General features: G+C 33.6%; 2 protein-coding genes across 2 annotated transcripts; one reads left to right on the top strand and one right to left on the bottom strand.

The window, feature by feature from the left end:
• Positions 1-4,395: 4,395 nt before the first annotated feature.
• Positions 4,396-5,118, bottom strand: LOC121776004 (non-specific lipid-transfer protein 2-like). The gene is made up of 2 exons (XM_042173123.1): positions 4,773-5,118; positions 4,396-4,587 (listed from the first exon to the last, which is right to left on the bottom strand). Exons 1-2 carry the CDS (start codon positions 5,090-5,092, stop codon positions 4,578-4,580), a joined length of 330 nt encoding a protein of 109 aa, XP_042029057.1. The 5' UTR covers positions 5,093-5,118; the 3' UTR covers positions 4,396-4,577.
• Positions 5,119-9,646: 4,528 nt separating this feature from the next.
• LOC121776996 (disease resistance protein RGA2-like) lies at positions 9,647-13,440 on the top strand. Its single transcript, XM_042174127.1, has 6 exons — positions 9,647-9,659; positions 10,304-10,356; positions 11,475-12,003; positions 12,055-12,609; positions 13,070-13,203; positions 13,357-13,440. Exons 1-6 carry the CDS (start codon positions 9,647-9,649, stop codon positions 13,438-13,440), a joined length of 1,368 nt encoding a protein of 455 aa, XP_042030061.1.
• The last annotated feature ends 3,853 nt before the right edge of the window (positions 13,441-17,293 follow it).

Genomic DNA, 17,293 nt, shown 5'->3' with positions numbered 1-17,293 from the left:
ACGAATTGAGAGAGAATTTATTTGGATTCCTTGCATGTGGGAACTGAATATTTTTAAGGGCAAATTGTCAAATAATTTCTGGTCAATTTCATAATTTTCAAAAATATAATATGTTAACGTTTACATGGTGAAAAAATCACAGTGTACGCAATTTATTGATTTGTCGCGTATATATATTTAAGAATTGAAGAGAGGGGTTAAATGTAATAAACGTTGTTTTAAGTGTATTTTATGTTTGCCACATCAGACTTAATTATCCCAAATCCGAGATAATGGGATAATTGAAAAAATGTCAAATATATGATATAATCGATTATCACTAAAGTTGTGGAATTGACCAGAAATTAATTAAATTTAATAGTTTTTTGACAAGTTATATATCAATAATTGTATGTATATGCACGTTCCAAAAATAAATTAGAAAGTGAAAAGTGACGTGCATGGGTTTGAGTGGATTCTTTTCTTGTGGAAATTGAATATTTGTTTTGATTAATACTAAACAATTGTACGAATACATATGCACGTTCCAAAAATAAACTAATAGAAAGTGAAAAGTAAAAATAAACAAAATATATGTCGGAATTTCCACGTGGGTGCTTGTGGATTTACGATTTTATGTGGATTCCTTCCTTGTGAGAATTGGATATTTTTGTTTATTATAAATTTACCAATTATTGTATGTATGCACGTTTCAAAATAAAATAATTGAAAGTAGAATATAAAAAAATGTGTCTCAATTCCCACGTATGTGCTTGGGCCACTTTTTGACCGAATGTTTACGTAGTGAAATGTCATGTTGCTTTTGAGTATGGATTCCAACTTTTCTTTAAATAATTAGATAACGTATTCTCCAATGTTAGGATCTAACACGTATTTAATTAATTTTAACACGTTCCCATATTTATTTCTTGAAGAAAAAGTAATAGACTTTCTATATGGAAACTAACAATTAGTTACTACACATTGTGGATTTATGACGTGTAGTTAAAAAAGTAGTACTAGTACTATATAAAACTTTAAAACAAATTATGAAAATCGGCCCAGATTAAATATATATGTAATTTAAGTGATAGTGGATCCACGATGGACAGATGCAATTCATTCTTTAATAAAATGCTTTAGCTTTTTTTAAAAAACTTCTAAGATGTTGCAAAAGCAAAAATCGGACGGCCTTTGGTTTTGTTTAAATTAGATTTTATTGAATTAGTCAAAATCATGTATTGAGTGTTTTTATATTGGTATTTTATTTTTTGAGCATATAGAATCTTAATAAGTGAAATTAACTCAAACATTTATGCATATATCCTTCATAAATAATTAATTTTTAATCAGTGTAACTAGCGATATATTAGCCATATATAAATTCAATAGTGCTCAAACTAGAAATACAGGCTTTTGAAATCAATAATAGCATGGTACATGCGCATATGCTAAAAATGTACTCGTTATGAATTAAAATTACCATTATTAGTGTAATAAAAATATGTTATATAAAATCTTTTAATGCCATAAATGAAACCGTAGATGGTTGTTGTTGTATGGCGTGGTTAGGGAATATATTCGAAAGCCGACCACATTCTAATATCTATTCATCGAATTTTAAGATTTTTCGGATACAATTTTACACGTAGCACTATATTATAAATTAAATAAATAGATAATGATCATTATATTTTTTTTTCTTATGTTTCTGGTGACGATATAATCTAAATTTATGTTAATTTTGCAGTTTTCATAATTCACGCATATTATATAATCTAAATTTGATAATTAAATTGCATCAATACAATTTTTTTATTAGTATGATTTAGTGGAGACAGATTTATCGCCCCGCACCTTCCATATCTTTGCTATCGTAATATTTTTATTATTTGGGCATTATTAACCTTTTATTGATAATTAATCAAGTCATAATGATATTTTTTTATAAATATATTTCATTCATATTTTGATCCAATAAATGTTAGTTTCATTAGTGCACCCCGGGCGTGGTTAGTTTTATAATATTAGTTTATTAACTAGGACTCATCACGAAGAGAATTCATAATTATTTTCTACTCCCTCCGATTCAACAGTAATATAGTCATTTTGCCATTTTTAGTAAAAGTCAATACATTTTTCCACACTTACTTTACTCTCTCTTATTTTTTTCTCTTTTCATCTCTCTACATTTTTCATTTTCCACTTTTTTCTCCATTTGCTTAACTCACCTAACACAATTGTTCTTAATCTTCGTGTCGAAAAGAAACCCCTCCATTACTATGGAACGGAGGGAGTATTTGTTATTCATTATTTTAATTAAAAATAAATATTTGGGTTGGGTATTTGAAATTGGACTATATAATTACTTATAAGTTGTAATAAATGTTAATTAAGGTTTGCACCCAAAAATCTATAAGAAGCCAACTACCAAACGTACCCAACCCAACCAAGATTTTTTGACACATTCTTCATTGCATATACTATACATGTACTTTAGTCCCTTTAATACATTCATTATAAATCCATACACCGCAAATTCAGTCTCACCCCCCAATTTGAAACAATGAAGAAGAAGAAAAAGAAAAAAGAAGAAGAAGAGGAGGAGGCAACAACAATATCTGTAAGAATCAAGTGCTCTCTCTTGCTCTCTGTCAATCGGAAGAACCTCAAACATCTTCCCCACGGACATGGCCCATGTCCATGGTAAGGAAATTGATGATATCATTTTATACACGATGTTTACTCTCAGGATACTATTTGCAGCTGCGGCCGCGTAAAATAAGGATGTGCCCTTCTTCCACTTATAGTTCTAAGCTATTCATATGGTATAAATATATTAAAGTTGTTCAATTTACAAATTCAATACTATTAACTTTTACTCATATTTGAATCTACGTTTGCATTTCATTTGAAGTGTTACTTAATTCTCAGTATTAACTGTTTACATAAAATTGCTGATGAAAATTAAATTTAGATTATGTAATCCTTCCCGTCACATAAAAATACACTATTTTTATCATTTTAATTTGTCCCATAAAAATTTCCAAACCCAACCGGTGCTCAAAAAATAGAAAACAATCAAGCTATGGTTGCTAATTAAAAAGAAAACCTAATGGGCTCCAAGACTTTACATACTGATACCAATAGCCCGGCCCGCGGGGATAAGGATCACAATTAAATGGAGATATTATTCATATCAATAATTCAATATCATGTTATATTTTACGTTTGATCATAGTAATCAATTAATAGATCTTTTAGAAATAGAACATTATGTTCTATTCTTCAATGCCCAATAAGTTTATATATAGAGCTGGTTAAGAATTATAATGGTACACAAAGAAATGATGAAAATAGTGTATTTTATAGCGGCTTGATTATGAAAATCATAGTGGATAGAGCTTAATTAAGAGATTTATTGTATAAAGAGGTATTATTGAATTCAAATATATGATCATGTCTTGTTTTTATTGTTTTTCGTAAAATGCTTCGTGTTTGATTTCGTGAAGTCTTTAAAATTGTTTTATACTCCCTCCGTCCCATAGTAGTGGAGTCATTTTGCTATTTTGATACGTTCTATAATAGTGGAGTCATTTCCCTTTTTAGTAAAAGTCAACACATTTCTTCGTACATACTTTAATGTCCCTTACTTTATTCTCTCTTCATCTCTTTACTTTCTTAATCCTCATGCCGAAAAAAAATATCCCCACTATTATGGAACGAAGGGAGTATATCACTTTATGGTATATTTAAGACATTTTTCAAAATAAATTATTTTCTACATTTTGTTCGTGTATATAAATTAAGGCCAATGTACTTAGGTCAATTAAATTTCGAACTATATAGCACGTTGAATCATTAAGACCATTTGTGATGTACGTAGGATCTAGTTAACTATATTAATGAATTTCTTCCTCTTCATGTTTGTATACTAGCTCTTATTTTTAATTTTGTAGAAAGAAACTCCAAAAGGTATTAACATAAAATTTCTTCAATTACATGATATATAATTAATGTTTTATTTAATTTTGGATATAAATTTTTTGGTTTGCTACTTATTTAGCTTTATGAAAAAAATATTTAGTTGCAATTAAAGTACAAATCTCTCCCTTTTATTTAGTGGATGATGTCTTCCATTTATCTGGCTATAGCTTCTATCCCACAATTGTCTTACATCACTAATAATTTCGATATTTAAATACCATTTGTCATACCATAAATTTATTATTGAATAAACATATATCATGATCAGTATATACAAATTATGTAGTACTACCATATTTTTGAAATATTTTAGTAATTAAATATTTTAGTTGATTATTCCAAAATTATGGTATGTGATTTTTTAAAATTCTAAATTTTTGTTATAAATACTGATCATGGAAGAGAAAGAAACGAAATGCAAATCTAGAGTTTAAAGAGGAAGATAATAAATGACACATTCAAAAAGTAACTGATATATCATCACATATAAAGCTAGATCTACGCATCAAGTTCATATTCACTAACACAGTGAAACCGAACTTGGTTTATTTATTTATATATTAATGTTACATCATGTAGATCGGATGTTGCATCATTTCTCACCATGTAGCTCAGTTCACCCTGCACACACACAAAAATAAATAAATAAATAAAAGTATTAAGAAGAGATACATGAATAAAATCATCACTATATTATGCTCACTATTGGTCTTAGTTAGTTAGTTATAAATGTTACAAATTGAAATAGAATTAAAAATATTAAAAGTTGGTGTATTTAAAAGCAAAAATGAGGTGAAAGTAGTTACTTAGAGCAGTCAGTGGAAGGGCTGATTTTGTAGGGAATGCTGACGCCGCACTGGCTGGGGAGGGCGGCGGCCTTGTTGTAGTCCAAGCCGGTGTACGAGCCGGCCAGGGATTTGAGGCAGCCGCAGACGCTCTGGCGGTCGGGGGTGGTCTGGGCGGCGTTATAGAGCCCCTTGACCCCACTGCAGCAGCTTCCCATTGGGCCTTTGTTCGTCACGTACGGAATGCATGGGTTCAGGTAAGACACCACTTGCCCACACCCGACCGCCGCCTCGCTTGGTGGCGCAACCGCCATCATCGTCACTGCGGCGATCAGGAGCATGCATAATGCATAATGTTGGGGTTCCTTTTATAGGGCATTTTTTTGGTGAAGTGTTGATTAAATGTGTAATTGGGATTTATGGTTGTGGTTTACAGTTGGGATGATGAATTAATTTTTGTGCATGACTATTTATGCTCACTGATTGATTAACACTAGTATTTTTATGCCACGTGCAGCGTAACGCTATATTGCACTATCATATTTGTTGACGGTTAGTTCTTTTACTTTATTTTTAGAAAAGATTCAAGTATTGAGAACTTTGGTAAATATGGATACTAGCTCTTTTAATTAGCACTGTAGGTTAGGTTAGTATGTGTTGTTAGGATCGTCGACTGCAACATTAGTTTGATATTGTCCGCTTTGGGTCAAGTCCGCACGGATTTGTTTTTGGGTCACTCCCGAAAGGCCTTAAACTAATTGGGGTTGGACAGGAATTATATAACACCTTCCAACTTCCCTCACTCATCCGATGTGGGATGGGTTTGTACCCCAACAAACCTCCCCTCAAACCGAGACCACATCGGGAACGCAGTTGACACGAACATGGGTCGTTCCAGCCCTGGCCCCTGGGTCATCCTGGGCCCGACTCTAACCCAAGTCCTTCAGGGCCCGACCCTAACCGGGGCTCATCCAGGCACAACCCATAGCCACCTGGGCTCTGATACCACTTGTTAGGATCGTCGACTGCAACATTAGTTTGATATTGTCCGCTTTGGGTCAAAGCCGCACGGATTTGTTTTTGGGTCACTCCCAAAAGGCCTCAAATTAATTGGGGTTGGACAGGAATTATATACACCTTCCAACTTCCCTCACTCATCCGATGTGGGATGGGTTTGTACCCCAACATGTGTGATCAAGTTATATTTATGTCTTGCTTAACTAATTATGGTACGTGACGGGTTGGATTTTTTTTCACAAAAATCAGATATGAGATAAGAAATCTAGTGTTTCACTAAGATTTTGAATAGCGTCCAGAATTCGCCTCCTTCTCGGACAAAGACAATCAAATAATTTCCAATCACGGTCCTTGCAAATCAGACCATATATTCTCATAATAGTACAAAAAGAAATTATAAATATTCGATATCTTTCTCTTTAAGTAAGACCTGATCAATTCAAGCGCTTGTGCGTATGACTGGACACACCTTTACCAAAATACAATTTTTTATATTAATAGTTGTGCAAATTAAGTCTTTGTCATCAAAACAAGTCTTTTGCCATAATACTAAGTAATATTCAATATAATGGACATGATATACTATATGTATATGTAAGTCAGTAAGTGGCTGATAATGGAAATCACACTATGCAAGGTGGTAGACAGATCTAAAAAAACTGCAAGTCTAAAATTTCTGCCACGTTAGACAAAATATTTTAGTGTTCAAATGTTGGCCTAATAAATGATGGAAGTTATTCATCATTTCAATTGTGTTTTCACACACATGTCTACATATACCGCTTTGGGGCCGGGTTGCACAAAATGAAAAACTGTCACATTCTTCATTTAATGTCCAAAGCAAAAATCTAGTTGAGCAATCAGTGATCATATATGTTCACTTTCTCTAGATTATTTTTTAGATGACAAGTTCGCTTTTAAAGTATATAATAAATTTTATAAAATAAAAGAATGACTATTAGAAACATAAAATGATCAAACGGACTCATAGTTGTTAATCAATCCATTATTATCTCCAACTAAAATTTCGTTACGACGAACCATATAAAAATTGTAACACGTTAATCAGGAGGCAACGAAGATCGATCTATAAAAAATAAAATAAAAATAGAGCACAAGAGAGGAGAATAGTCGTTGAATTAAGGTTTTTGTGAGCGAAATCATTTTGTCCCACTAGTCCATGAAAAGAGTCCATCATATTTTTGGGTACGAGTTTTAACAAAACTGGATTAAAAAGTTACAAAATTGGCTTCTATTGGCTGACAGACCGAAATGACCAAAAAAATGGACTGTTTATTGCCGAACGAAGAGAGTATTTCTCGCACAATTACTTAGAAAAGACTTAGATGTTATTTATAGTATGATGTTATCTATAATTAAAAGACCTAACTCTATGCGGTTCAACTATCTTATGATTCTTGTGGCCGTCTTGTGCCGACGGGCCTTTATGAATAGGCCCGTATCAGTTTCCTTCAAGCTTTCCTTCTTCCAAATTCCTTGACTCATAATGACCTTCCAAACTAACTAGGTGGATGGTTTTAATCACTCTCATTTTATTTTCACATATTACAATTGCAATTGGTATAAATAAATATAGTAGGTAGATTTATATGGAGTATATAGTTGCATGTAAGGTTGTATTGATTCGTTATTTCAACATTATGTTACATCATATTTATTCATTGGATTGATGTGTCAACTACACCATACATGATAAAAACATCGCACCAACCTTTTCATTAATACTCATTTTATCCCATTAAATATAAAACATTAATTGGTTTTAGGCACGAGATTTTACGTAACGTTATTTTGTGAGTTAAGTGGAGAGAATAAAATAGCCGCATGAGAGAAAAAGTTGAGATGAAGTGTCGTTTCCATTTTAGAACATGTTTTATTTTTAGTAGGGTAATTTAAAAAGGAAAACGTTTTATTTTTAAGTATATAGTTTATGCATAGTGTATATTTGGATTGTGACTACGAATTTATTTTTGTCACTTTTAAAAAAAATATGGTTCGTTGTTGGTTGACTACACGTACGTATCAAGGTACAATTGTACAATGCGAAATTGTTTGTAGGAAACTAAATTATCAAGAAATTAACAAGATTTGGTACATGAATAAAGTGGCTTCCAATATCATTTTTTATAATTCAAGTGGCAACGACAATGAGATTTTTAGACAATTACACTTGGAGCTCTCAATTTCAAGTCCCGCGAGGATGTGTATTTTTTCATTAAATAATTACATAAATATTAGTACTAGTTTGGTCTATATATTGTAATTATAGTTTCGAATTAAATGACCTTTTTGTTTGACTATAATTTTAATATTAAAGGTCTTTTGTAAGTATTAGTTTTATAGTCCTGGTTATAGTATCATAATCTAAAATCAAGACCAAATTTCTACTCTATAATTTTAATATTAAATGTCTTTTGTAAGTATTAGTTTTATAGTCCTGCTTATTGAGATTTTTCATGCATTATATTGAGATTTTTTTATGTATTCGTTGATAAAAATCTGCTTATCAACATATAATAAAACTAAAATAAAAATCATAAAATTTCATCATCCGAACGTCGTCGAAACATATGCAATTGAGATCTCGTTAGAATCCTTATAAAATTACCTTTAATTTGATATATTTTTTGCGAAAAAATAATTTAAATTGAGAGAGTTACGTAAATTTAAAGTTTTAGGGTAATTTTTATAAGAGAAAATTTTCATTAATATCCTTTAATTTTATTTAATAATTATTTTAATTTAAAATATAATCCACTTGGCATTATATCAACCACTAGATATCCTAATCTAATGGTTAAAACTTGGTCTGAATTTTAGATTGCTAATTAGTTAGCAATTGATCACATTCCTACATAGATATATATATCAAATGAAATCGAAGTCAAATAGCCCCCCTCCCCCAAAGAATATACCCTTTGGGTTCGGTATTGATTTTAATGCTAAATTGATAAAGTAAAAGGTAGAAAGATCAAATAATTAAAGTGTTGTTAGTGAAGAATGGATTTCACATCATTAAAGATAAAAGAGTTTTCAAAATTAAAATAGTGCATATTCTTGTGGAACGGATTAGAAAGGAAAGAGTGCATATTCTTGTGGGACGGAGATAATATAATTTATACAATTGTGCTAATATGAGAAATAGTACATGTTTACATGAGTTTGAATGACAAGACAAGATTGATTAGATAATTTAATTAATAATAATATTTAATTACAATTCGTGATGCATAAATTGACACTCTAATTCAAAAATTACGACCCTTTAGACTCTATGGATGAGGCCCAATACATAAATGAAACAATACGTATGAACAGATGCTATAGTTTGGATATTCTGTTCATAGCCCAAAACAAAAAAATTGTAACAATATAGGCCCATTTTCGTTCTTGATCCAAAATACTAGTAGTAAACAGAATTCTAACAATATACAATATAAACTGTGAAATAAAATTCAAAACACCGAAATAAAATTTAAAGTATTAGTTTTATATTGGATTGTAAGTGTAAAAAGTTGGTGGGATGTGGGATCCGCATACTAAAAGTGGAATAAAGTAAATGGTTCTATAAATCGTGGACAAACCAAAATGGTAAAAGGGTTTTTTAAATCATGAATGAGGGGAGTAGTTAAAGTGGAGGAAAAAAAAGCAAGAGAGAATAATATAAACAAGAGACTTCTCTACGTTATTCTCTCTCGTACTTTACTCTTTTCACAACGAAGAAAAAAGGGAGAGAGAGGGATTCGAACCCTCGATAGTTCTTTGTTCAAAACTATACCGGTTTTCAAGACCGGGGCTATCAACCACTCAGCCATCTCTCCAAAAGACAATTTTTATTTTATTCCTCCGAATAGAACATGGCCATAGGAGGTAGATACCCCTACTATCTGTAGAAATCTCACTGTAGAAAGATCTCAGGTACTGATCGATCTATTTATCCATATGATAGAATCCAGTATGTCTATTTGTGAAATAAAAAAGAAAATCCCATTTCCCCTGACTCGATGTATGAACAGAGTGCTCAAAGGGGTAGTAATAAGTCCAATCGATTCGTGGGAAACTAAAATCCCTTGATGATCTATTTTCTTACACTGATAGAGGGATCAAATGGTATAGTTTTTTTGTTGGTATCTTGGAGGATTAAAAGCATGACTCTTGTTTTCCAATTGGCTGTTTTTGCATTAATTGCTACTTCATCAATCTTATTGATTAGCGTAAATTATTTATTATTATTTTTTTAAAACGAGTGAAGAAAATGGATTATGTTAATTTTTCAGGGACGGATGGAGTACTACTAGAGGGAAAGTTTTCTAAAAAATAAAAATATAACTTAAAAATACAACGTTCCGTCCCTTAACCGTCCATTTCAGGAATGAGAAGGAGAAGCTGCCGCTGCAGTCATTAAAGTTTTTGATCCTGTTGAATATTGGTGGACTTACACTTGGGCCTGTTTTATTTGTGGCCCATAAGTGTGATAACTGGGCTTGATCCAATACACTTACCTCTCACTCCAGATGCCGCCACGTGCACCCTCACTCGGATCCTTGTCTCCAGCCGTTGGATCCAGGTTTGTGTTTGTTATGTGAGTGAGACTCTTGGTTTCACTCTATTATTCTCACATATCCACTCTCTCTCTCTTCAGACGTTCTCTCTCTACTCTCTCTCATTCCCTCACTTCTGTTCTTCTTCTCCGACGGTTTTTCGCCGGATTTCTGATGCTCTCTCACGGTTGAAAGTGTAGAGGAGCTGAGTCGGTTGTGACCTAGGGTTTTGTTTCTGGAGCGTTTCTGTGATGGTGTGTTCTTGAACTGGTTAGATCTGGTGTTTGGGGGTTGTGTTGGCCTGGAATCTGGAGTGTGAGGTTAATCACCGATTGATTCGGCGTTACTCCTTTGGATCTAAGTTCTGGAGAATAGGCTTGAGCCTTCGGCGGGTGTTCTGAGCCGTAGACTCATTACTTGAAGTTTCTTTCTGTGTAATCTTGTTAGATCCGTGAGGATCGGTTCCTTGTGATACTAACTCTGTTGTTGAGTGTACATGTTAAAGATACTGGAGCTTGGAAAGGATTCTTAACTTGTGTAATAGTTAGATCCCTATTCTGTATTCGGTGTTCAAATTCTTTGTAAACTTACTTGTAATATCAGTCGCTTGGTTGGAGTTTGACTGAGCTCCTTGTACAAGAATAAAGAGGTCTTGGTAATTAGTGAATCCGATCTAAGTCTGATCCCTACAGTGGTATCAGAGCCCTGGTTCAGGGGTTGGGCCTGTGTGGCTCGGGGTTCGGTGGGTTGCGCTTGCAAGTTCTCCGATGTCTCTGCGTGAGCTCGACCAAGACTTGTGGTGACCTGGTGACCTGTAACATGGGGGCACAGACATGTGGTCTTGGTCTGGTGGTTTTGGTTTGAGGGGAGGACTGTGGTGAAGCAAACCATATCCCACATCGGAGAATGAACAAGAGTTGCAAGCATATAAATGGACTACCCCAACTCCATTAGTATGAGGCCTTTTGGGGAGTACCCCAAGAGCAAAACCGTGAGGGCTTTGCTCAAAGCGGACAATATCATACTAATGTGGAGTTTGGGTGTGCACCACCGATACCCAACAGATCCAAAGATAAAAACTCACTTTGGATCACATCTTTGGGTGCGTGTTTCTCAAATTTTTGATCCAATCATCCTTTTCAAGAAAATCCTCGAGGAATTGCCTTTTTCTGATGAGGTTGAAGTTGAGAGTAACCCAGATATTCTTGAAAACACTTCTTCTGATCAAGTAGAAGATCAGAGTAGGCGGGATTTTCTGAAAAAGACTTCTTTTGGTCAGGTTGATGTTGGGAGTAGGCAAGATTTTGAGAAAAAGAATTCTCATGATGATATTAAGGTTGAGAGTAGGCAAGATATTCTGAAAAGGCTTCAAAAAGCTTTAAAAGATAAAACTTATCTGCTTATTCTCGATGATGTTTGGAATCAAGATCGTCCCAAATGGGATAATTTTATCAATTCCTTGTTGGGCGTGACTTCTGTCAAGGGAAATGCGATTGTTATTACCACCAGAAATACTGAAGTCGCTTCAACTATGCAATCACTTCATACATATGAGCTCAAAGGATTATCACATGAAGATTGTCGGTCAATAATCAAAGCAAAAACTTTTGGAAAACAGGATATTCCATCAGAGTTTGAGGCCATAGGGAGGAAGATTGCAACAAGATGTCAAGGTTAGCCATTAGCTGCAAATGTAGTTGGTGGAGCACTATGCAATAAATCAGAAGAAGAATGGCTCTCGATCGAAGAGAAATGGCTTTCTCCTGGTGAAGGGGATCATATCACAAAGATATTGAAGTTGAGCTTTGATAATTTGTCTCTGCCGTCACTCAAGAAGTGTTTTGCATGTTGTTCGATCTTTCCTAAAGGTCGCAAAATCGAAAGTCAAGAACTGATTGAGTATTGGATGGCAGAAGGATTCCTTGAAGCTAATGGAAGCGGTGAGATGGAGTGCTTAGGCGACAAATTTATGAAAGTTCTTCTGCACAACTCTCTACTACAAGTTGCAGAAAGAGATGATTATGGAAATGTAGAGAGTTGTGTGATGCACGATCTGGTGCATGATCTCGCATGTTCAATTTCAGTTTCTTGTAATAATACTGAAGGCGGAAGCCGAGTGAGATACATGATTCATGATGAAGAAAGTCGTATTCCAAAAGAAGTGGCAAAATATTTGCGTACGTTACTGTTCGAGGGAAACATTTATGGTAACATGTTTGCAGATTTTGATGGTCTACATGTTTTAATTATTGCTGATGATGAATGTAGAAAGTTGCCAAGTTTGATAAGGAAGTTGATACATTTAAGGAAACTTGATATTTCATCGACGCGTATCAAATATTTGCCGGACTGGATTGGTGAACTCCATCAGTTGCAAACATTAAACGGAGGTGCAAGAGAATTGAGGGAACTACCTAGTACTCTGAAGTACTTGATTAATTTAAGGCATCTTTATATTAATGATGGTGTAAAGTTGCCTGCCCAGATTGGGAGTTTAACTTCTCTCCGGACGCTAGAGTATTTTTGAAGTTGGTGACAAGAACGGATGCAAAATTGATGAGCTCGGGAGTTTGAATGGTCTCAAAGGAAAATTGGAGAAGTTGATTATAAGAGACTGTCCAAAGTTGGAACGAGTATCAGATACTGGTGCACAACGATCACAAGGAAGCTTCACATGCCTTAAAAGGTTGGAGATTTGTGAATGCAAAGCTTTGCTGTATTTTCCATGTGAAATGGTAGGATCCTCGGTTGAGGAACTGGAGTTGAAGAATTTAAGTAGCCTGATGAATTTATGGCCTCGTCTATCAAAGTTACGAATTACTGATGTTTCTCAATTTATGGCCATTCTTTCTAGTGAGGCGTTAAGAATAGATGTTAGTATGGAGGGATGTATGGAGAGCGTTGAAGGCTTATTGCAAAGATGCAACTCCCGCTCACTTACCCACTTAGAATTGAAAGGGAGGGAAGGTTGGGGAAATTTGCCAGAATCAATTATTTAGAATACCCGTTGTCTTTCTCATTTTCAGTTGTGGAATAGCAAGACTTATCCATTGCTCGATTTTGCTGCATTGCTCTCCTCCCAAAGTGCTGTGTTTTCCATTAGCTTTTGAGACTGTAAATTGCAAAATAATATCCCCAACATGTTTATCACAAATTGGATCTTCTATTTTGCATTCGTATTTCATCAAATATTAATAGTAGAGTAAATGTAAATTTTGGTCCTACACGTACGAATTTGGTCCAAAACATTCTTTTTTTGAAAAAAACAGGTTTATAACAAATGAAAATGTGGCCGAAGTAGTCCTTTTTTGACAGTTTCATCAAAAAACTAACAGTCAACGACAGTTATCATAAATTATGAAAATTAAGAGTTTTGTGCAATGTTGATCCTTTCCATAGAATATAAATTAAGCAGGTTATCATAAATTATGGAAATTATCAAAAGTAGAGTAGCTTATACTCCATCCATCCATCCATTTAAACTTGGCTTATTTTCTTACTCATTTACTATTTATTACTATGAAAAATGGTTAGATGTTACGTAAGTAAGTCAAGTATGCCAAATTTACTTGTGAAGGGGTGGTTGTCCAAAATCCCGTTGTCTGCGTTGCAGCTACATCCAACAACTTTGATCAAATTCGAAGACGAAATGCTCTGCTCCTTTCCCCCACAACGTGCCTGGGATTGTGTTGATGTCATTACGGAAGACAGAAAGCTTCCTGACAATGAGAGATCTGCAGGATCGAGTCACATTGTAATCTTGTTTGATCGAGTTTAGTGAAAAGATCTCTTTGTTCACCCGTGGATATGTAGGCTTATGCTGAACCACGTAAACCATTGCCTTGATCGTGTTACTCATTGCAAGGGAGGATTGATATGAATATATTTCAATTGAACATCCCAAATTTGGCAATAATATTTTATGGCGACATTGAAAATTAAGAAAGTGGAAATCTCCTCTACAACACCAGATGATCTAGAAAGTCATTAATTATTAGCAGTATAGTTAAATGCATGTTTCATCTAATTGATCATTAGTTTATGCTTATTATATTGGTCAAAGTGAAAATTATAAAGTGTAGTTATTTACTTGTATTAACAAAAACAATTTATTTATAAATATGAAATAGTTAAATGTTCACATCCCAAGATTTGAAAACAAAGTCACTCTTATTGGTTGCTTTGGAAAGATGTTCAATGGTGATTGTCCACTTAATAGCACCCAAAAAAAATCATCAAAGAGAGAAAAAAATTTTGCTTAGAAGAATATATTTAGCAACATATATGGTACGTATAATCGATGGAATATAAAAAATAAAGTTTCATATGTAAAAAAAGGTATACATGTGGGAATGTAGAATCTTGTAAATGCATGCATTACATGTATTTTAATATAGGCTAAAAGGAGTATTAAAATAAATGTTCCTCGACTAGCTTCTCTTTTTTTTAATGTGCGGTAGATTAATATACTTGGGCCTTCAAATTGAGGCCTTTTGGGCTAGATTTCTTTATGTTGTACAGCCTTCTCCGAGGCCCAGTTGACTGGAATTTTATTGGCTACTCGATCAATCAGTAATCGAATAATTAAATAAAGTCGGTTATTGATTAACTCATAACAAAAAAAAAATTTGGTTTTAGTTTGGTTCTAGTTATAGCCGAAAAAACAATCTAAATAGTAGTAATAAATACTTTTATTAGTTACTTTATAATATCAATGGGAAATGTTTCCTAAGCAGTAAACACAAGTCTATGTTTTATTAGTTGAACGCAAATCTCTATCTTATTAGATGAAAGTAAATGTTTTACCAATTCAAATGTATTTCATCCTCATCTTATTCTGGTAGATAAATTGAAATATAATATATATTAATTGACAAGTGAACTACAATTTCCACATCCATACTACGTCTCGTTTACTTGATAATTATTCATAGAAAATGACACAAATATTTCGTATTGATTCATCCATTTGTTTGTAACGACCGAACATATAATAGTACTAAAAATACAAGCGAGAGTGACCACAACATTAATTATATAATGTATTTTATGTGAAATGACAAAAAACAAAGTTTTTTACGACCCATTCTCACCTGTAACAACTCAATAGTTTAAAATTTAAATGCAAGCGAAAGTGACCATAATTTTATTAAACATACTTCATCCGTCCTAAAGAATATACACTTTAAGTTCGGCACTAATTTTAATGTAAAATTAGGAAAGTAAGAAAGAGGTAGAGAGAAAAAATAATTAAAGTAATGTTAGTGGAGAATTTTCAAAATTGAAAAGTGCCTATTCTTGTGGGACGGACTAAAAAGGAAAAAAATGTACTATATTTCTGTGGGACGGAGGGAATAATATTACTAACTTACTTTAAGGTGCAAGTAAATATCTTGAAGAACATGAAGAATTTCAAGAATACATGTTTACTCTGTTAATTTGTCACTTATAATAGCATGTTCCAACCAACCAGGAATTATTAAAATCATTAATTATCTATTGGGGCAGAGAAATGAGAAATCTATATTCTAAAATAAAATATTCCAAAAATGAAATCACTAATTCATCATGTAGGAGCAGATTTATCGGTGCACGTCTCAAGTAGAGGTTTTAAGTTTTAACTAATAATGATGCTTGTAAATAAAATAATACTAATACAAAATAATACATGATTTTTTTGTACTTTTAATTGTAGAAAATAAAATACTATTATTACCAAAGGAGAAGATCCTCTTAAATATTTAATGGGTCGAGAGGCTAAACATGGGAATTTTCGTATTAAAATATAATCATTGGCAGTTAAAATCCCACCCACTAATAATATGTCGTCTCATTTAATTGACTTCAAACATACACTATATAAGTATACCTTGTGAAGCAAATCAATCAAGTAAGTCTACTTATTTTCAACTTTTTCCAAATCAACATGACTCCATTGTTTATCATTTGCTACTTCATCTACACAACTTTCACAACCACCATATTGTCAATCCTCCTCGGCCTCCGCCTCCTCCGCCGCTGCTTTTTCTCCCCGAGCACCGCCTCGGACATCGTCGGAAATGTCATTGCACTATACGAAGGAGCTCTCAATCACGAGCGGCGCAACCCGGTCCGCAACTCCTTCCGGTTCAGTCCCAAAATGTGAATACATAAGCCCTTTTTCGGTCAGTACTATTTTCTCGGTATATAAGCCCTTATTGTTGCATTTTTTTAAGGTTATTGAAATTCGAACTTGTGATACTTTTGTGACGACTAACCTAAATTATGAAGGATATGCATGGACATTGGAGGCTTAAAGTGAGCGAGCCAGGAGAGGATTTGTATGCATATATTTCAGTTGAACATCCAAAATTTGGCAATAATTATTTTATAGCAACTTTGAGAGCCAAGAAAGTCCAAATTTCCTCTACAACACCAGATGATCTTGAAGCATTCTTTTGGTTGCAACCCCATAAAGGCTCACTTATTTCCTATTGGAATGTATGTCATTTTTGTTTAACTTATGTTGCATTTAAATTAATGTATAGTAGGAGTATTAATCATGGAAAAAAATTCACAACAATTTTCAATTTCTTTTTGTGTGTTTTGTGAAGGGTGTGAAGCTTTGGTGGAAAAATGGTGATTTCCATGAACATCCAAGAAAAGAGAATTCAATGTATAGAGAAAAGGCCTTAGAAAGAAACCAAAAGATTCAATTATGCCCTGCATTTGGAGGCAGCAGCGCAGCGAACACCGTCGTTCGCCATGAAGAAACGATTGATCGATGCTTCATGTGGAAAGATGCTCCGTGGCCATGCTCATACTTGATTGCACCAAAAGCCTCATCGACGTCGAAAACATCATAGGTAGCTCGTTAAACTAGGAACCATTTTCAGCTTTTAAATCAAAATCTACAAAGAAATTTGTCAGTTTGTTGAATGAATTCATAGTTATAGGCTCGATTTCCAGAGGTGATACCATTTT

The sequence above is a fragment of the Salvia splendens genome, chromosome 18 (assembly GCF_004379255.2).
Source record: "Salvia splendens isolate huo1 chromosome 18, SspV2, whole genome shotgun sequence".
Lineage (NCBI taxonomy): Eukaryota > Viridiplantae > Streptophyta > Magnoliopsida > Lamiales > Lamiaceae > Salvia > Salvia splendens.
The sequence above is the reverse complement of the archived record's forward strand: the minus strand, read 5'-3'. Positions and strand labels throughout refer to the sequence as shown.